The sequence below is a fragment of the Ammodytes marinus genome, assembly GCF_949987685.1.
Source record: "Ammodytes marinus genome assembly, chromosome: 15".
Lineage (NCBI taxonomy): Eukaryota > Metazoa > Chordata > Actinopteri > Uranoscopiformes > Ammodytidae > Ammodytes > Ammodytes marinus.
In genome coordinates this window covers 12,736,186-12,756,966 of record NC_137219.1, presented here as the reverse complement: position 1 = coordinate 12,756,966, position 20,781 = coordinate 12,736,186, and the positions used below count along the sequence as shown (strand labels likewise).

At 39.9% G+C, this 20,781-nt stretch overlaps 1 protein-coding gene across 4 annotated transcripts in view; it reads left to right on the top strand.

Moving 5' to 3' along the window:
• myo6b (myosin VIb) overlaps positions 1 to 20,436 on the top strand; it is a gene marked incomplete at its 5' end in the record, with an annotated part of 37,945 nt that extends 17,509 nt beyond the window's left edge. For 2 of the 4 annotated variants that reach the window (XM_080043073.1, XM_080043075.1), the window contains 15 exons: positions 1,163 to 1,201; positions 1,420 to 1,513; positions 1,887 to 2,017; positions 2,211 to 2,288; positions 2,406 to 2,535; positions 5,664 to 5,754; positions 6,621 to 6,771; positions 8,002 to 8,210; positions 8,350 to 8,428; positions 13,027 to 13,187; positions 13,326 to 13,376; positions 16,362 to 16,465; positions 17,998 to 18,132; positions 19,326 to 19,544; positions 20,098 to 20,436. In XM_080043073.1, the coding sequence (XP_079899199.1) occupies positions 1,163 to 1,201; positions 1,420 to 1,513; positions 1,887 to 2,017; positions 2,211 to 2,288; positions 2,406 to 2,535; positions 5,664 to 5,754; positions 6,621 to 6,771; positions 8,002 to 8,210; positions 8,350 to 8,428; positions 13,027 to 13,187; positions 13,326 to 13,376; positions 16,362 to 16,465; positions 17,998 to 18,132; positions 19,326 to 19,544; positions 20,098 to 20,297 (1,872 nt within the window). In that variant the 3' untranslated portion in view covers positions 20,298 to 20,436. The remainder of the gene's footprint in view (positions 1 to 1,162; positions 1,202 to 1,419; positions 1,514 to 1,886; positions 2,018 to 2,210; positions 2,289 to 2,405; positions 2,536 to 5,663; positions 5,755 to 6,620; positions 6,772 to 8,001; positions 8,211 to 8,349; positions 8,429 to 13,026; positions 13,188 to 13,325; positions 13,377 to 16,361; positions 16,466 to 17,997; positions 18,133 to 19,325; positions 19,545 to 20,097) is intronic. The other 2 variants (XM_080043074.1, XM_080043076.1) reach the window with 2 other exon arrangements.
• Positions 20,437 to 20,781: the final 345 nt, after the last annotated feature.

Here is a 20,781-nt window from a genome sequence, read left to right as displayed (position 1 = left end):
TGACATATAAGGAGTTACTTTTTGGTGCAGTTTTAAACTGTTTTGAATCCTATTTGTAGAACAGGAAATTATGTTGTGATAATATATCTGAGCAAACAAAAATCACTTGTGGATTACCCCAAGGCTCCATTCTCAGGTCTCTTAACATCAACTGCGTATGCTCCCACTAGCACAGATCATGGAAGCATCAAAATATCTTACCATAATTATGCCCTCACAATTGCAACACACTCATGTATACAGGTCTGCAATATCAACTGGTGACTATGGTCCCATAGAAGTAATGAGTGCATCAAACAAATCAAAGATTGAATGTGTAAAATATTCTCCAGTCAAACAAAGATACAACATAAATGACTGAAACCAGGCCAGGAATCTTGCTGTTGGCATCGACTCAATAGCTTAATTTTAACATCCAAATGTCAAAACATGCTTTCACCTTGAAAATATATCAAGAAAATTAAACACTTCAGCAGGATTTAGAAAAAGCATGTCCATGTTTATCTTCAGTATAACTGCTGTAATGCTGAATTAACAGTTGTTATCTCTAAAAAGTCTAAAGAGTCTTCACTAAGACCAGGAGAGTGGATCACATCACCCCAGTTCTCTTTGCATTGGCTTTCTCTGTTTGAAGGAGTTGGCATTACAATTCTGCAGATGGTTTAGGTCCAAAAAACATTTCTGATCTGCTGATATTTCATGAACCTGTCCAGACCACTCAGACCTTCTGGGACAGGTCTGCTTCCTGTTCCCAGAGTCAGAACCAAACACAGAGAAGTTAGCATTCAGTTTGGCAGAACACCTGAAATGTTCCAACTCTCAGTTATTTTAAAAAAGGGCTGAAGGCTTTTCCAGTTGCCACTGCATAGAATACATTTGGAACTATTCATACAGTTACTTGTACTGTCCCATAGCTGCACTGTAATTTATCTTGTACTGTCCTATAATAATATTTTACAATAAGGTGCATTACAAATACATTTGCCTAGCCTTTTGCCTTTGTCCTGGCATGACTCTGTTAACTCTGGTTGCCACCTTCCCTCGCCTGTGACAGGGATGTGTGTCACTACTGTCTCATATTATGAAGAGTCTGCCTGGGCTACATTCATCTGCCTCCAAAATAAATAATTAAACATTTCCTTTTATCTGCTTGAACACACAGACTCAGCTGAACTTGCTGCTGGAAAAACTTCGCAGTACTGTGAGTAATATGTCAGTTCCATTGTATATTTTCCCAAAACAGCTTTCCTGCTCACAATCAATATGAAATGCATCACAACTTTACGGTAAACAGTGTGTACTCGTATTTAATGTATTAACTTATAACAGCACAGCTATTACATACATTCAGATGCATATTATAATATGCTATATTACCTTTTACTATAGTACCATGCCTGATTTGAAATTTGTGTTTAGGGCTCAAGCTTCATCCGCTGTATGAAACCCAACCTGAAAATGGTCAGCCACCAGTTTGAAGGAGCTCTGATTCTCTCACAGCTGCAATGCTCAGGTAGGACTGAAAACAGTATTGAAAATGAGTATTGTATATAAGCAGCTATATACAATCTATAATCTTAAGAATGATTAAATACATAAAGGATTCCATCATCCAATGCAACTCTTCTGTTAGTGGTGCATTTAGCAGGTTGACCCCACGTTTGTGCAATATATCCTTTGTAAATTTAACATTGCTACATGTAAGATGTTAATTTGCCTCTCTCCTTTAAACACAAAAAAAACACACACATCAGCCATTGATAAGGTACTTGTCATGGATGAAACAGAGCAGTGAGCTTATTTGCATTCAAACATATAATGTTCCTTTTAATAGATTGACAGTGTAGTGCACATTTTACAACATTCTGTAATTGTTTCTTGATTAGGAATGGTGTCGGTGTTGGACCTGATGCAGGGAGGCTTTCCCTCCAGAGCCCCTTTTCATGAGCTCTACAACATGTACAAGCAGTACATGCCTGACAAGCTCGTACGCCTGAATCCACGGCTCTTCTGCAAGGTGGGATTACATAATAGTTTTCTCTCTCATTAGATGTGTTCTGTTGGGTTGCTAATCTGTTTAAAATAAAGCAGTATTGATTGTTTAAAAAGGCCTATAGCCATGCTGACAATCTTACCTCACAAAGTGCCCTTCAGTTATACCACCAATACAATGACGCTGTGTCACTGAATGGGATCGTGTCCCTCTCTAGGCTTTGTTCAAGGCTCTCGGATTAAACGACAATGACTTCAAGTTTGGATTGACCAGAGTGTTCTTCCGTCCGGGAAAGGTGCAGAGAATGATTACTCATTAATGTTAAAGTATAATGCAGAATTCTAGAGAAGACAACTGAACCTTACACTATAAGGATCATAACTTGATTTGTGTTTTTGTGTGCGTGTATCAGTTTGCTGAGTTTGACCAGATCATGAGGTCTGATCCAGACCACCTCGCGGAACTGCTGAAGAAAGTCAACCAGTGGCTGTTGTGCAGCCTCTGGAAGAAGGTCCAGTGGTGCAGCCTGTCTGTCATCAAGCGTACGTTCAATCCACTGAACACAATTTGTGACGCGTAACTCAAGCGGCCTCAATACGTTTCTGTGGTGTAGGTTTGGAACAATTCGACTGTTGGTCTGAACAATGAGGCACTTATGAAATCATTATTCAAAATTGTCTTTGCCTGGTTTAAATGTGTTCAAGAGAGATTTGCCTATAAACTCCTGATCAACTTTTATTTTATTTTAGTACTTATACATTAATAAAGCCCCACTATTTGTGTTTCCGTCATCCTGCTGTTATATCCAACTTGACATAAGTCCTTTCTAATAGAGAGGTGAAAAATATTCCCCGTAGTTGGAAATTAGCCACATAACATGAGACTTCTACTCAAACTGCAAATGAATCTGAAAAGGAAGGATTGTAGAAAGGCCAGTAGCGCAATTCATTTTCGTTAGTTAAGCTTTTTCACTTTCAACTGGTTGACGATAAGATGCTTTGTCATTTCCACGCAGTTTATTACACTGCTCTGACAGCTATACTAAATCACATTTCACACTTTTCCTTTCATTTTAAATATTGAAGCCAGCAGCCTCTAGCAGTATGGAAGAGTACTCTAAGGGTGTATTCACACATGGAAAGTCCGTTAGTTCACTTGCTTTGGTCCAGACCAAATAGAATTTGGATTTTTTTGTTTGGTGTGGTCCACTTTCATATTGCCCCTTTTGCAAGTGAACCAGCATTACGAAGCAAAACCACACGTGATCTAAGGTCATTCATTCATTGGACAGACATTCTGGGGTGGAGAGAAGCAGGAAGAACGAAGTAAAAACTGCGAATTTATCATTGATATAATATGGAGTTAAAAATAATAAAAATGCCTACATCTAGCCTATAAATAAAGAAGAAAAAAATCTAATTATTGTTGTTTCATATGTTTATAATATGTAGCCCTATGACAATGCTACGTTATGTGGCTTCTAGCCTACGATGTGAAACATCATTTTTACTGTATTTTTGCTGCTGGACGCGCGACTCGCGTGAAGAATAGGCTCAAACTGAAACACAGCTGATTAAGCTGTGTATCAGCTGGGTGTCAGTTCGGCGCAGTTCAGCACCAAACTGACACGGGGACAGTATTGACGGTCCCGTTGGGAAGAACAATAAAAACACACACTTCATGCAAAGCGCAGCGTGAACCTGTTGGCACTGTAGGCTACGGGAGACGCTCCTCTCCATCTGATCGCTGATCCGCACGCATCATTATCAAATGTAATATTTTCGCTCGGGGCTCCCGGTCAAACCACAACTAATCTTCCTAACAATGGCGACAACAACACTTTCCCATAATGTGAAGCTGATGGCGATTTATTAAAAAAGAAAAGAAAGAAAAGGCGCAGTGCTTCCTGCAATTGGGTCGGATCGAGTCCGGCCAAATTCACACCACAAACGAACTGCAGCAGAGTGCGTTTTGAAGCGCATCGAGACTACCTCTTCAGCTGGGTCTCGGAGCGTTTGTTTGGTCCGCCCCCGAGTGCGATTGCTGTATTCACACCTGTCTGAAAGATGCGCACCGAAGGTGGAAGTGCACCTGAGTTCGTTTCAACCGAACTAAACACAGCATGTGTGAATACACCCTAAAAGCAGTTCCTTGAACCATTACCCTCCATGCCAAGTTATTGATTTCCACCTTAAAGCAAAGTGCAGTTTTCTACTTATGTGTGTAAAAGCATTAAATGAAATCCATAGAGTTACAACCGTACACTGTACCTTTGCTTGATTTCTTGCAGAAGTGACCTGAGAAATTATGTCCCTGGTCATTTGTTTTCTTTCAGCACTTCACCTTATTAGATCACTTTTGTGCATGTGCGTGCGTGTTTGTGTGATTATGTTTGTGTGTGGGTGTAATTGCCTGATTGATGGTAGCTATTATAGGAGTTTATATATAGTTATATTATTAGCAGTACCATAATTTGAGCTTTAACTTTTCAGGTTAATTTCCCTCATTTATCTTTCAAGAACAACATTTTTACAATGTTTTTTTTTTTAGATTATTTTTTTATCTAAAGAACGCATTGCTGCACTTTTTCCATGCCCTTGAATTATGCAGATGAGCATATAAGTTTGAAAATGATAACAAGCACAATAGTTGAGAACAATTATTTCAAATGTAAAGGCTGTGTAGAAGCATAGGTCTCCTGTGGTGTTAAAGGCCTACATCACCGGTTTGAATATGAAGGTGTATTGAATTCTGAGATCCTATGTAGTATAAATGTGCAAACTAAATTAAAATCGGTTCATCCTAGCCTGAGAAAAGGCAGAAAGGGTGTTTTTTTAACCTATATTTCTCTTTCTCGTGACATCACAGAAAGAGAAATATAGGGTTAAAAAAAACGTACTTTGTAAATATTACTGTGATGTCACAGTAAAAGACATCACAGTAATATTTACAAAGTAAGTTTTTTTTTAACCCTATATTTCTCTTTCTGTGATGTCACGAGAAAGAGAAATGTAGGGTTAAAAAAACACTCTTTCTGCCTTTTCTCAGGCTAGGATGAACCGATTTAATTTTTTTTCGCACATTTATACTACATAGGATCTCAGAATTCAATACACCTTCATATTCAAACCGGTGAAGTAGGCCTTTAATATTTTGTATTTCGGGGGTATTTCAATGCATTTTATTAGAGAAACGTAGAGAGATGGTAAAAGGTAAAAGAGATGGGGAATAACAAGTGTCACAGCCCAGCTCAAGGGAATGACAATGAGGAAACCACACAAGATATTAAGTTTAACCAAATAATAATTTATTTAAACAAAGTTTCAAGTAAGATACTAAGTGGTGCGTGAATGTCAGTAATGGGTGCTGTGTCTGTGTGAGTGAAGAGTGTAATGTAATGTATGTGCAAAGCAAAACTACTAACCAACCAACCAAAACCAAAGCAAACCATACATCAAGGAAGGGAGACTTAAGTGGTTGATTCCTACAGTTTATATAGCTGAAGAGATCAGCCAGCATGGGTGTTTGTAATTAGCAATCATCTCCTGGAAGCCTGCCAATCAGGAGGTGCCAGTAGCTGTCACACAAGCAACAAACCAGATGCAAACTGGGGAACCATACTTTTGACATCTTTTTTTGAATCCCCTTCTTTTCTTCCCATCTTCAACAGTTCGTAACAAGATGCGTTACAGAGCTTTGGCCTGCATTAAGATTCAGAAGACTGTCCGCATGTGGTTGTGTAAGAGGAAGCATAAGCCACGGTGAGTGCACACACACACACACACACACACACACACACACACACACACACACACACACACACACACACACACATGCATCATTTTTCCCATCTGTCGGTGCCCTATGCTCTTTTATTTTTCTGTACTCTCTCAGTGCTTTTTATATAAATAGATTCACGCTTGGTGGGTTTTGATGGCTTTCCCACATTGTGCATTTAGGGGTTGGGATCAATCTAGAAAGTAATCTGTGGAGAAAAGATGTCTCACTGAACTGCTTTGGGAATTGCCACATGTCTGGTTGTATTTTTGAGAAATGGCTCAAGTGAAAGCAGCCATCCAGATGATAGGTTTTCAAATACTTCTTTAGAATCATATTGAGAGTGGCAGTATGGGTAGAAATGCATGAGGAAATGTCTCATACCATCATACACATATTCAGTTCAATATGAACGGGGTTTTTTTTTTTAACGGTAAGATATAAGTGCAAACTAAAAAGATATACCTATGTTTTCTTTTATATGTTTAAAATCCCTACAAATGCCAAATGTTTGTTTTCAAGTTACAAGGAAAGCAGTATTACAGTCAGGAAATGAATAAAGGGTAACACTTTTTTAAATAGTAGAGCACATCTGTTCTCTCTTTGAAATATTAGCTAATATTTTGCTAACACATACCTCTAACCCATGATATTGCTCTACTAGCTACTACCACACACAAGCCTTGTTGTCTAGTGCAAGCTATGATTGCCCGAGTTAATTTGTCACATAATATCAAATTTGTTAGGAGTAATTTGATAATTCCCTGAGTTCAAGTAAAAGTCCTCAAGAGTGAGAGGGTTTTTGATGGGGGAAAATACTTAATACTACTGTGGCCATTTTGAATTTTAGCATTGATGGAATGGTGAAGGTTGGAAACCTGAAGAAACACATGGAACGGTTCAACAAGGTGGTCAACGGACTGAAGGAGGGCAAGCAGGAGATGGCCAAACAGGTTCAGGAGCTGGCTGCCTCCATAGACGCTCTGCTAGCAAAGATAAAGGTGTGTCATTGTGGTTGGCCCTTGACTGCTGACCTCTCTCATGTAAACACACAGATTATTGCTCTGGTGATTTTAAAGCTGCTGGTTTCAACAGTTCTCCAGCTGCTTAGAGCATGACACTGGTGATACACGATGCATGATGCTGTACTTCTTTATGTTTTTTTCCCAAGCCAGATTTGTGAGAGCACACACATACCTAACCATTTAAACGTGCCTTTAGATTTTAAGTATTCTCTCCATTCACACCTGTAGCTCCCCATCAAAACCAGTTGTCCCTTTTTTCCCACTCTTTCTCTCAGCATCAATTTTAATTATCACCTTAGGATGAAAGGAGGAGCTAAGTGGAGAAGAAATACTCTTCTCTCCTATTATATAATTCATTGATGTAGTATTGCTAAATTATAAAACATGGTTAGTGAAATCCCAGCTCTCCCTTTGCAATAAACCCTTCTGTTATTAGAGCCTATAGGTACAGTGAATCATCACAAACGCATCCACGTGCTATCCAGACATCCTGGCACTGAAATTCCCCAATCGTTTTTTGATTTCCTTGATGTGATGTGCTCATTATTGTAACGTGTATGCAATTAACAGTTAAGGAGGTATCCCCACACTAAAGCACTTGTGCCTCCTGATCCTTTCTCACGTCCCTCTGCCCCTTTTAGCCTCTCCACCTCCCATGTGTTCCTCTCTTAGCCTATTAGCAGCCGTGCTTTCGACACTCCTGGTGTTCTGAGTGCTTAGAAATTGCTCCTGGTGTGGCGTCTCTGATTGAATTATGCATGAGATGCCGGTGGTTGTCATCCAGACCTCTATATACGTTCAGGGACAAGACCTTGTCATCTTACCTCCCTGTGCCACTGTTAGAGACACCCTCTAATGAATCTTCACAATACGGTGACCTCATCTCCTCCCGTTTATTGTCGGACAAGTATATTGGGGAATTGAGAGTTGTGGCTGTGGGGTATGAGTGACAGGCACAGTGTCAGTCAGTGTCTCCCCTTGCCCCATGGACAGCGTGTGCCATGGAACCAGTGGAGTGTGTGCCGAATCAGGGTTCAAGTAGTAACTTCTCGAAAATTTAACTTCTGATATAAAGTTTGCAAAGGATAAAATTGTATTCAAAGAAGTCAATTTCCTCTCAAGCACCGTTGGATAAAGAAATATAAAGCATTTCTTAATTTAGTGACCATGGCCTTTCATTTTGATCTTTCCTTTTTGAATGCCTAGGCCACAGTGATGACCAGGAAGGAGATTGACACAGAGTACCAGGGGCTGGTGAAACGCTCAGAGCAGCTGCTCTCCTCAATGCAAAAGAAGAAGCAGGAGGAGGAAGAGAGCGATAGGCTGAAGCACATCGAGGAGGAAATGGAGAAAGAGAGGAAGAGGAGGGAGGAGGAAGAGCAGCGGCGCAAACAGGAGGAAGAGGAGAGAAGAATGTAAGTGACGGCAAATGGAGAAGTATCAGTAAAGCAATGTTAGTGGATGCAACGGTAACTGTCTTGACTGATGCTCACTATCCGTCAGAATGAGTAAAGTTTTCTCTCTATAAAGATTTTTTTCCTCCCAATAATTTAGTAAAGCAGAGATGGAGCTGAAGAGGAAGCAGGAGGAGGAAGATAGAAAAAAGAGAGAGAAAGAAGAGAAAGTAACACAGGTTTGGAACACACTCGCATGTTATCTTCCCCATGATCAATGTTGTACTCATGCTAAAATATGTTGAAATGTAAGAGGATGACCCACGGAATTTTTCTGAATTTCCAAATATTAGTTGAAATATCAAGCTTCCGGGCTTTATGTTTTCCCCAAGTGAACTGACCCCTACAACCTTGCTTTGCTCATACCATTATAATCACATTAAAGCAGATGGTTTCCTAGTCTGAGTCCTAATCCTAGACTGATCCTGACATTCATGGGTCAGTTATGGCAGTATAATGTGCAGTAGTGTTTCTTGAAAAAACTACCTTCTCATTGAATTAATAACGATTCTCCTCCTGTTTACAGGTTAAATACATAAAATAAACTGAGTGACATTCTGGGTTTACCACACTCACCTATTAATACGGCTGTTTTCAGCAGATTTCAATCAATTTGTGATTTACAGTATGTATTTTCAAGTGTAGGCTATGTGTAATTGCATACACATTGGCCGCCATAGAGCTAGAACAACTGCTGTCAATGACTAGTTTAGAATAATGAAAAATTACAGAAAAATGGATATGAAACAATGTTGATAAATGATAAATGGTTTGAATCATTTTCAAGCGAAAGGCCAAAAGCGTCAGGAACATTTGCTGGCCTTCTCTGAATTGTATGTGTAGAGTAGGCTACTGTCATTTTGTGTTCATTTTGGAAACATCAGTTTGGATTCATCAAACCTTTTTTTATAGATCAAAAGGAAAATGTAACAATCAAGAGAATAATCTAATTACTTAATGACATAAAAATGTATTTGTTATCATTAGATGCCGCCAAAATAGCAATAGACAAATCAGTTTGAGTGTGTGTCTTTAAAGGAGGCAGGAACTACAATGTTGCAGGAAATCAATCTCTAAACTCAAACAATGAGTGGACATGGTCTGTACATTTTCCACAAGCATTTGAAGGCAACAAGAATGTTTTTTGGAACAGTGACTGCTTTATATACCACACAGCAACAAACTTGTCTTCAGGTCACTTGAGGATGAGTTTCATGCAGTACCAAACTGACGTTACAAATGAAGTCGCTGGCTTTCAAGGACATTGTGTATATAAGTGTGTTTTGTAGTTAATGGGCAGGAAATCATTTATAACGAACCACTGGTATGGTTCTAATGTTTCCTCTCAGCATGGCAGACCTTGTCCGTGCTCCCCCCCTGAGTGAAACATTAGTTAGCTTTTTGGTCTCCCACGGCAACAGCCGGGTCAAGACACTGGTCAGATCTCCAGAGTGTTGGCTACAGGGTCTTGATTGATGATTCCACTTCCTGCAGAGGTTTCTCCTAACTGAACTACTTTATCCCACTCTGCACCACCGTCCTGTGTTTTATTAACACGCCTCTTGCTCTCATGTTCGCCTGTATTCATCTCTGCCTGTTTCACTCGCTCACGGTTCATTTCTCACTTTTTTTTGTTTCGTTGCTATTTTTCTTTCCTTAATTCTTCCCATTCTTTGCCTTCTCAAACCATTCATTCATTTATCCATTCATATGTTACACGTACATCACACCGTCTGTACATCTAAAGCCTTTTCTATTCGCCCCAAAGCCAGTTGGGCCATTGTATGCCATGCTGCAATTTTTTTTCTTCTTCTCTCTAGTAGTGAAGCAGTTGACACCAGGCTGTCATAAGCCACATGTCTCAGGAGACTCTTTGCAAAGTTTGTTTATCCACAGCTTGTTTATCCACAGCTCTAAGGCTGAACGCTGCAGCAGTAGACTTTCTAAGGGTGTTTGCCGTGGCTTCCTTTGTTCTTTGCTATTTTCTGCTGAGTCAAAGGTTAGTCTAGCTGTATCTAGCTCTCTTCAAACTATGTATGATGGTGTCTTTCAACCTGACCTTATTTATAGTGCACCATCCAGTTTTCAACTCTGCAGTATTTATCTTCGTCAAAAGAGAACCTCACTCAGTGGAAGACCTCCGAAGTGTAATCCCTATCATTCACAGTACTGTAATGATTGTATTTGTGAACTTGTAGGGCTTTTTTAATGCATCTTTAATCAGAAACCTGAGTCAGAGAGTCAACGCATCTCATGAGCCTTATTCTGCAAACAATACATTTAAGTTGACCTTTTTGAGCAAAAGATGGTCAAATTCACTGGGAGATTGCCGAGATAGATTTTTGACTTTAGCATAGCTAACTTAATATGAGGGTGTGTCGGAAAGCTGCTTTAACCAGCTACTGTATAAGGCAGCTCAACATTCACACTGAAACCTTCACAATTTTGAGGTTTGGTTTGCATGCCACCATTACAGCTGCTGATTGGACCAGTATGAATAATATATTCTTAACTAGAAAGCCTTTTTCTAGTTAACACTATATTATTCATATTCAAAGCTCCTCAGAGAAAAGTATCCATGGGCTTCATTAGTGCTGTTAGATGGATATATATCAGTGATTCTTGAGAACCGGAACAAAAGTCTGGGACAAAATGTAACTACTGTTATCTTTAAAACTAAAAATATTTAAAATTGTAGATGTTATTAGGGATTAAGAATAGAATGTCTGGAGCACAATTATCCCCTTAAATTTAATTGTATTATTATTATGTCAAATTTATGACACTTGTTATCTTCTCATGACGTCAAACAGTGTGTCCACAGAGAAGGTTTCAATCTTTCATATGCAATAAAACCTATTAAAAATGTACTTTAAAGATTAAAAAGAGCTTTTTTCATCAAAGGCAACACTAAATAATCTCTCATATCAATAAAAAATGTTTTTCTGCAACACATCCATGTTTTATAAGGTTTCTAAGTGGGGGGACACTTTTTGTCACCACCGTCAGACATTTAATCAAAATGTAATAAAATCAGGCAATATGAGGGGCAGCTGTCTCCGTGAAGGACCTATTGTCACTATCTGTGCAGAGTACATTAGAGTCAGACAGGCTCTGATAAGTGTTGTAGTTTTAGAATATTTTACATTCCAAATCTTGAAAGTCATGCGTCACAACCATGATATGTCAACACCGACTTACAATTTCTGAAGAAGTTATTTGAAATGTTTCCATAATTTTATATTCCTGAAGTAGTTCACACTAGCACCAATCATCAACTGAAAAAACTAATGGCTAACTAGATTAATTCCATTTGTTTTGTTTTAGAAACGTTAAATATGTCAACACCGTCAGATGTCAACTCCGTCAGATTTCCTGTCTGACGGTGGTCACAGGCCAATGACAGAGTTGACATTCAATGCGAAGGCATTATATTTGGGTGGTTTTCATATAATTATATTAAATACAGAAATAGGTTTTAGTTTTTCTAATACTGTATTTATGGAAACTCTCACAATCTTCTTTTGTCATGGATGATTCTTAAAGTACAGGATGTTATACAAAATGAGGCCATTTGGTCTGAGTCTTTTAGAGCAAGCCTGATTGAAACACTGTAATGTGAATCTTGAATTAACGCTCAACCAATAATATGCTGTTATAAAATCACTGTTATTGATTATTCTACGTATTTGATGGTTATCTGGGTTTTTGTCACCACCGTCCCGATATGTCAAATTCATAAGATATACTTGTCAACTCTGTCAGATATGTGTCAACTCCGTCAGATTTATATTATTATGATAACAATACATAATGATAATTTCATAGTTGTTGAGGAATGGTTGGTCATGTGAAAATCTAACCAGTCACCTAACATGAAAATGTGTTTTGAAATGTGAAACGCATCTTGATTGCTGTTCATTTTAAAGTAAACATTCTATTACACAGTTCAACTGAAGAACATAGAGGAACATTTATATAAAATATCTAGTCATTATTTTTTTAAATATTTTTTGAGGCCTCTGTCAGTCTTGGTGATTACTTGTGATCACAATTCTTCTCATGGGTCTAGCATAAATTGAGGGAAAATGAATGTGTGTTTTTGGTGTCTGACGGTGTTGACACAAAATAAAGAATGGCAAGGTAAAAAGCCCATTTTGATAACAAGGACAAAAGCTGGGAGGTTGTATCAAAGTGTAGCTCAGTAGCTTAGTATATGTTGGAAACATACATGTAATTTAATTTGCCTAAACATAGGGGTTTGTATTGTTTCAACATTGCACCCTGTTTTGTCCCACTTCTCAAGAATCATTGATATAAAAACTCTATACAGATAGATATATTTGTATTTATTGATTTTAATTCTATATACCTTCTAGGTGCCTAATGATAATGTACTAAATGAAAAATATAAACCTTGAGTTTTACAACTGTAATCTGGTATTGAATGTTGTGTGCCCTGTTATGTCTAGAGACAAATTACCCGTGAAGCGTTATTAGCAGTCGCACAAATTGGTCTCCTGTAATCCGATTTGGCAAAAGACAGAACTTTGATTGTTATGAAAGCCGGCACAAAGGGCAGCATTAGTATTTTGACAGGTTAATGTAGATTTTATTGTGTGTGTGTGTGTGTGTGTGTGTGTGTGTGTGTGTGTGTGTGTGTGTGTGTGTGTGTGTGTGTGTGTGTGTGTGTGTGTGTGTGTGTGTGTGTGTGTGTGTGTGTGTGTGTGTGTGTGTGTGTGTGTGTGTGTGTGTGTGTGTGTGTGTGTTCTCACAGGCGGAGCTGGAGATTCAGCTGGCCATGGAGCGCGAGGAGCAGGTCCAGAATGCCACCATACTGGAGCAGGAGAGAAGAGACAGGGAGTTAGCCATGAGAATCGCTCAGAGTGAGGCCGAGCTCATCACTGAGGAGGGTCAGTTGGACGCAAGCCTGCGCAGGTACTGTACATGTCAGCACTGCTTTTGAGCAGTACACAGTACAAGTTGTGTTAGGAATACCTCAAAAAATTAAGCAACATTTTCTTTGACCCCAGTATGCATGTAACTGCATTTCCCTGTTGGTGTGTTCTCTCCCAGTGATGAGTCTTTTTCAGATCTTCCTATCTCTTCATCCTCAGCCAGAGCCATGTAAGATGTTAGCACATGTTTCTATAGCCGCCCGTGTCCAAGTGTACCTAACACCCACAACACTTAGCGACGCACTCCCTCGCTGTCTGTGTTAATCTCCGTCCTAAATGTTTTAGCTCATTAAAATAGATGATTGGTTATGCCAGTAATGCAAAGCCAAGGTAGAAATCAATAGAAATATGTAGAAGTTTGTAGTGGGGAACCTTATGTGGCATGAATCATAATTGATTACTGTATGTGATCATTGATTACATAGAAATTAAGACAGATCGCCAAATTATAAGTGAGAGGTGAATCAGCGTGAGCAGTATGTCATTGTTTTGTTTCTGTCATCTTAATTGGCGCCACGTGAGTCTGCAGTGGTTAAAGCTCGTAAGTATCCCTTAAGCAACCTTAAGAACTTAACTATCCATGTGCTGCTCAAGATTCATACGTAGAGTTTTTAACTATATACACTCCCTTTTTCACTCATCAAGAATCCCCGGTATAAAGACACTACAGTCAGTAGTTAACTCAAAAGTGAGCAGGAAATTGAGACCCAAACAACACAGTGCACAATGTAGTAAATAGGGAGTGATTGGGAACCTTGCCATTGATTGAGAGCACTATTTATACTTCTGACTGGAACTGCTTTATGCAACAGAAATACAAACAGCTTGGCAATCCTCACCCAATCACAGTATGTTAGGATACCCACTTCATACCCCTTCATGTTAATTTCAACTCTGCAGTGTCAATGGGACTTCATTTCCACAACCCCATTCTGTGTTCAAAACCAGTAGAAGTTCAGAGCGAAGCCTTATGAGGAGGTAGCCTGGCTCCGCCCGCCTACCTACTTCCGCCCAAATTTCATTTTCCCTTCAGTAGTCAGTCTGGTGGTGGGGCGTATTAGTGAGATTTTTCCGAACAGATTTCTAAGTATCCAATCAGCGAACAGAGGAAGTGGCTGAGAACGATGAGGTCGAAGTCGCGCTCCAGTTTCAGTTGAATGCTGCGTTCCCTTACGCTCGGAACTCGGAAATTTCTGACTTGTTAGTTCCGAGTTCCGACCTGTCTGTGTTCCAGTGCATCTGCTCGGGAAAGTATGGACGCCTACAACCTTTCTCATCCAAATAACTAAACGTTAGGCTCTAGCAAGTTACCGTTGCCAGGTACCGGTAGATCCATAGACTACAATATGTAGTGTCGGAAATTTCCGAGTTCCCTGAACGCACCGTCAAAAGCTGGCTCACGACCAAACGTTATGCGATTGGTTGGCTAATCCAGAGTGGCACTGAGCAGATCCAATAGTTTTAAACTTCAACAGACACCCGCCTCCAAGTGAGTGAACGTTTGCCAATTACAGCACTTCCAGACCTTCTGTACAAATGAAATGAAGTACGATGGTCTGGTAGCGCCAGGCTAATGAGGAGGTGCGGTGTGCACAAAACTCTATTGCAAGAGAGAAACTCCAATGGCCACCTGCCTTGCGCATCACAGTGCTTGAAGCTCCTGTAAAGCCAAATCCACCAAATTAGAGTTAGTTGCATGATAGTAAGCATCTGAAAAGTGTTAGGCATATTTATCAATCCAAGTTTAAGATATTGTCATTAAAGTTTGATCAACTATTCAGCAATTCGGTTTGGATGAGGAGGGCTGTGCTCTGGTTCTTATTACACAATAAGTATTTTTAACCTATCACGGCAGTTCTCTGCCCGAACCTTTAATAAAAACAATGACTGTTGCCATGGAGACCGTTTGACACAGCCACGTCCACACAGTCCTGACACAGTTTAGACAGTAAAAATGCTGATTTTTTTTTAACTACGTTTTCAATATTTATGAACATTCATTTTCAATCAGATTTTTATAAAAGCTTGTTGAGATACTCTACTTTGATATCATATATTAATTTTTACACATTTTACACCCGGTTCTCCAGAGGCTTTAAGCAACATGAAAGCTTGCGTGCAGTACAAGGATACCCTGGCTGGTATTGCTGGCACAGGAGTACCACCCACCCGCTTCTTTCTACAACCATCTATTTCCTGTTCACCTACAGTATACTGCCAGAAGCAAAGCCCTGGTCATCCCTTTATTTCCACTTCTTTTTCCCCTGGCAGCAGCAAAAGTAACACCTCATGCCCAGTTCATCAACACCACCGCACACTGGCCTGAATCAGTTTCATCATTCCAGTCTGTATGAATTATAAATGGTAATGGTAATCTGGCTAATCATTCACTGATCAGTAATCCTCTACTCTATGCCGACTGTAAATAGAGGAGCTAAATCCTTGGTATTATTGAATTAGCAGCCTCCGCTCAGCAGGGAAGCTGGAGACACAGCTGACGTGAGCTCAGACTTCCTAGCAGTCGTTCCAGTGCGCCCATCAGTTTGATTCGCACATTAAAGTGCTGCATAATTTTACCTTTATTTTTCCATCATCTCTCATTCCTATTGAAATAAGCCTTTGAGAAAAAGCACTTAGTATGCCAGCAGATCTAGGATGGCATCTGGCAAGCTCTAATATTAGAATAGCTTTGAAACAGTGGGATACAGAGATATGGACAAACTCAGCTCCTCAGCCCCCCTGCTGACCAACCCTCTAATGTGAATTTTATCGGCTGAGACAATGAGGAGGGCTTGAACGATGTTTGGCATCTGTTTTAATTTCTCACTCAGGGGCGGTCTACTTGATTCATCCTGTTTTCTCTTTAATATTCATGTGTTGTGTTTTTTCCCTATCCAAATTCCACAGAACAGTTCACTTGAAATGATTAGATGCAGTATAATTAGACATCAAATGTTCCTTCACCTGCTGCTCTTTCAGAAACCGACACCTTTCCTGATTGTGAAACGGCATGTTATCACATTCAGTGTTGAAACCCTTAATCTATGTTACTCCCACCTTGTAGTACTACCTAGCTGTTAGCTCATCGAACTCGTCTGCTTTTTCTGTTTTCCCCCATCTCAAACACCCCTGTTCATATGCTGTCTCTCTACAGGGGCCCTCAGGTGCAGGCAACCAAAGCTGCTGCCGGTGTGAAGAAGTATGACCTCTGCAAGTGGAAGTATGCTGAGCTGCGAGATGTCATCAACACTTCCTGTGGTGAGAAATCCACAACACAACCAAGTCAGCATGAGTGCATGTTTATCTACTAAACAATACCAATACAAGTGTTTGTGTGTGCAGTTAACTAGTCTTTGAAATGATTCAACAGCTCATGTTGAAGCACTTTTGGTACCCCCAAAAAACATGTGGCACTTCCTTTTAAACATGTTTTTCATATGTACCCAGTGTCATTTTACTATTCATCCTTTTTTGAGCAGCCAAATTGACTTAAACAAGCTGAGACTGCAGCTGTGCAGAGTGTGGACACAACTTGTCTGCAGCTGCTACGGCTCATCAGCTTCCATTTTAGTGGTGGAGAGAGGAAATGATCACAATTATGGAAGATGGCAGACTTCTTCCCTTCCTGGTCATTCCCAGCCAACCCTCTCCTCAGTCAGCATAAAAAAGCAGATGCCTTTCTGCTGGCAACACTTTTCGAAGCCTTTTATATCCGTAACTGTATACAGTACTGTGATCAGTGGTAGGGACTCTGACGTCCCCTCTGGGACACGATGGACATCTGGCTAATTTGTGGAACGCACTTACCAAAAAAGCTGTGTTTGAAGTCATGACTATAGCCTTATGTTCACTTAAAGCAACGTACAGTATTATTTTAATGTTTTCTTTGTGGAACAAAACACAGCGTGAGCTTGGAGATACCTCATTATGTATTAAAGTAACCATTATTTTCATTATTTACCAGTCCATCAATTATCTGTGCAGCATCCTTCACTAAATCACTACAACACAAAATATTATTTAAGTTTTTTAAAGAGAGTTAGAAGAGAAGACTGACGCCATTCTTATATCTTTCCATTGAATATAAAGCTGCAGCTAGTTAGCTCAGCTTAATGTAAAAACAGGAAAGTGGGGGAAACAGCTTGCTTGGCACTGTCCAAAGGTTACAATACCGGCACCTTTAAAGCTCATTAATTAACCCGTTATACCTTGTTTGTTTAATCTCTGCTGAGTATTTAAAACCCAGCATGGGACGAGTCCATTCTGATGTTGGACACATAAGTGTAATTAGACACATTCTATTGTTACATATTATTATATTTTATAATAAATGTATTATATGTGGATATCTCTAAAGTCATCCGGATTGGTATTTAGGAGACAGGAAATTATTGTAAATATTACGGAATATTTAGGATCCAGGGTTTGGAAGATTGACCCATTCTAGAAACTAAATTAGATATTTCAGCCTCTGATGCGTCAATTCTGACCATTCCTTTTTGTTCCTCTATCTCTTTTAAGTCCCCCAACTTTATGGAATTGAGTACCCCTCTTACATTTTGAATGCATGCGGTATTTCTGTAATGTTACATAGTAGTTTCCCTTGAAAAAATAAGTGACAGACGCAGAGAAAATCGCATAAGACCAGTCAACATACAGAAGAAAGTGAAGATGGAAGTCCCACTTTCATGTTCCATATCTGTCTTAGTATTTCACCATGCTGCCATCAGCCTTTGCTTGTTGTATGTGCTGTATTGTGAGAGGTGACTGGTGTCATGCTGTGTGGACAGACATCGAGCTGCTGGCTGCCTGCAGAGAGGAGTTCCACCGTCGTCTGAAGGTCTATCACGCATGGAAGTCCAAGAACAAGAAACGCAACGATGACGGGAGTGACCAGAGGGCTCCTAAATCTGTCACGGATTATGGTTAGTAGAGGGATCATTCCCTGTATTATCCACTTGCTCTTTAATTAACAATGTAATCTAATGCTTCACTTGTGTATATGAGCACAAAACTGCATATTCACAAAAAACAGCATATAAACATAGTGTACGGGACATTTTCTACATGCACACAGGCACAATAGGTAACAGGTGAATAATGTACAGTTTCTCCACTTTAGGCTCTCTTTGTCATTGGCAGGATGTAATTACTTACACACAAAAAACCTGCCTGTGTTTTCTAACATTTAGTTAGTCCTGAAACTACATCCAACCTCTGTCCAGCTCCATCAGAAATATTTGTTCTTATTAGCAAAGAACTGCCAGCCGTGCCTTGTCAGGTTCAGTAGCTGCTAGTGTTGACAGCTCACTGCTTTGCACTACTTTTTTTTCATTCCTAACTCAACCAAGCATGTGCTGTGAAGCGCACACACACACACGCACACACACACACATTATTAAGCCGTTTACCCTGCTCTGCATTTTCCTTCTCTCCCCTTTTAATCATCTTTAAAAAAATATATCTGATATGGAATCTTTAGATTCACTGTTGTTTCTAAAGCCCAGTTCAGAACCAAAGATTTGCCTTGCAACTGCTTGCGACGAGACGGTTTTAGAACGACGCGGGGGATAAATCGCAGCGGTGTGAACTGCTCGTTGAGTCGTTGCAAGCAGTCGCAGAAGATTCAACATGTCAAATCGCAAGGTCCAGTTTTAGAACGTTTCAGCCGTCTCGTCGCAAGGAGTTGCGAGTTGCAAGCAGTTGCGAGGCGAATCTTTGGTCTGAACTGGGCTTAATGTTACAATATTTACATACCTTTCTCTTTTGGTATGATAGCTCCAGAAAGCCGTACTAGTCGCTCCTTGTTCTTCTATTGGGATCCTGTTTTTGGCCTCTGCTGATGCAGCAGGGATCTGGGCCATTTGCTAAGATGCTAAAAGCTGCTTTACCTGGCATTTCACTGTATTAATTACATTTCACTGTATTAATTGCTTTGCAAGTTTTGAAAGCTCTATACTCTTGTCTGCCCAACTCAGTTTGTTTTCTGCCATCTTAAGACCATTAAGATGTGCTTTTTTGAATATTCCTCCTAACAATGTGACTCAGGAGATAAACAACATTCTCCACTTTTCAAAGAATTCACCTTTTTGATTCATTATACCTGTTCTCCCTGCAGCTGAACAGAACCCAGCTCCTCCGATGACAACCCAGCATCAGGAAGTAGCCATGAACCGTCAGCAGCGCTATTTCCGCATACCTTTCATCCGGCCAGCGGACCAGTACAAAGACCCCCAGAATAAAAAGAAGGGCTGGTGGTACGCACACTTCGATGGGCCCTGGATAGCCAGACAGATGGAGCTTCACCCAGACAAACAACCTATTGTCTTGGTCGCAGGTGAGTCAGCAGCTTTTTTCATTTTGTCATATTGTATTAAAAAAATCTAAATGAAAATAGCATCTATAGAAAATCCTGTTCATGCATTGGTTGATATTACAGCTACAACTTGCCGTTATTTCTTATTATTGATTAAAACAAACATTATTTTTATTCTTAAATGAATAATTTAGTTCATTGGTTGTCAACCTACTGATTCTACTTGTGGCCTGCTTTTTTCATTTTAAGGATTTTTTTCTTCAGGTGAATAACAATAATATCTTATAATATAAAATAAAAAAAATCCCACGTAAGAAGTACAGAAATCCACCAAAAGATATCCATTAAGTTATAAAGATTTATAAAGAAAAGAAAAAGCAAAACAAACACTAACATCTGGGATTATTTAATGAAATAAATGTTTTAGCTATAGTTTATATGCCTCATAAACCATGTGTTTTGGTGAGTACATGTGCAGTAAATGGATGACTCCGGTTAAAGAGATTTGTGATCAAGTTACACAAGTTAGTGTCCTTTCAGCAAACCTCTCTCCTCCTCCTTCCTTCCCGCTCAGGCAAAGACGATATGGAGATGTGTGAGCTGAGTCTGGAGGAGACGGGTCTGACCCGGAAGAGGGGCGCCGAGGTGCTGCCCAGGCAGTTTGAGGAAATCTGGGAACGCTGCGACGGGATTCAGTACCTCAAGAAAGCCATCGAGAACAAGCAGGCCCGGCCCACCCACGCCACAGCCATGCTCCAGAGTCTCCTCAAGTGAACCGCAGCTGCAGCAGTATAAGTGCACAACCTGGGCCCTGAAGCGTGACACTGATACACAGACTCACAAACATGCGCACTCGAGGGCAGCACAGTGCACCTGTGGTTTGTGGGATGAGAAAGAAGTAAACCTTGGAGAAAGATGCCCCCCCCTCGCCCCCCAATTCCTCTGTAGGCACTCAGTGTTCCATTCACTGGCTTACCTGTATGTTGTTTATTTTCAACTTTGTATATCTTTATTTTGCTGTGTTAACACCTTATTTGTGTAGGGTGTAGCATTAACATTTATGTTTAATCTTTCTCAAACTTTCCTTGAATGGAATATCTCACTGTGAGGCCTTAAATAACAATATCACTGCACAACACCAAGGAAGTCTTAATTGGTGCATAGCCTTTCTAGCTATTAACCTGACATCTTCATTGTCTGAAATAGGGAATATAAATGAGACCTTTTAAAGATAATATGCAGATATGCTTTTAGAAGC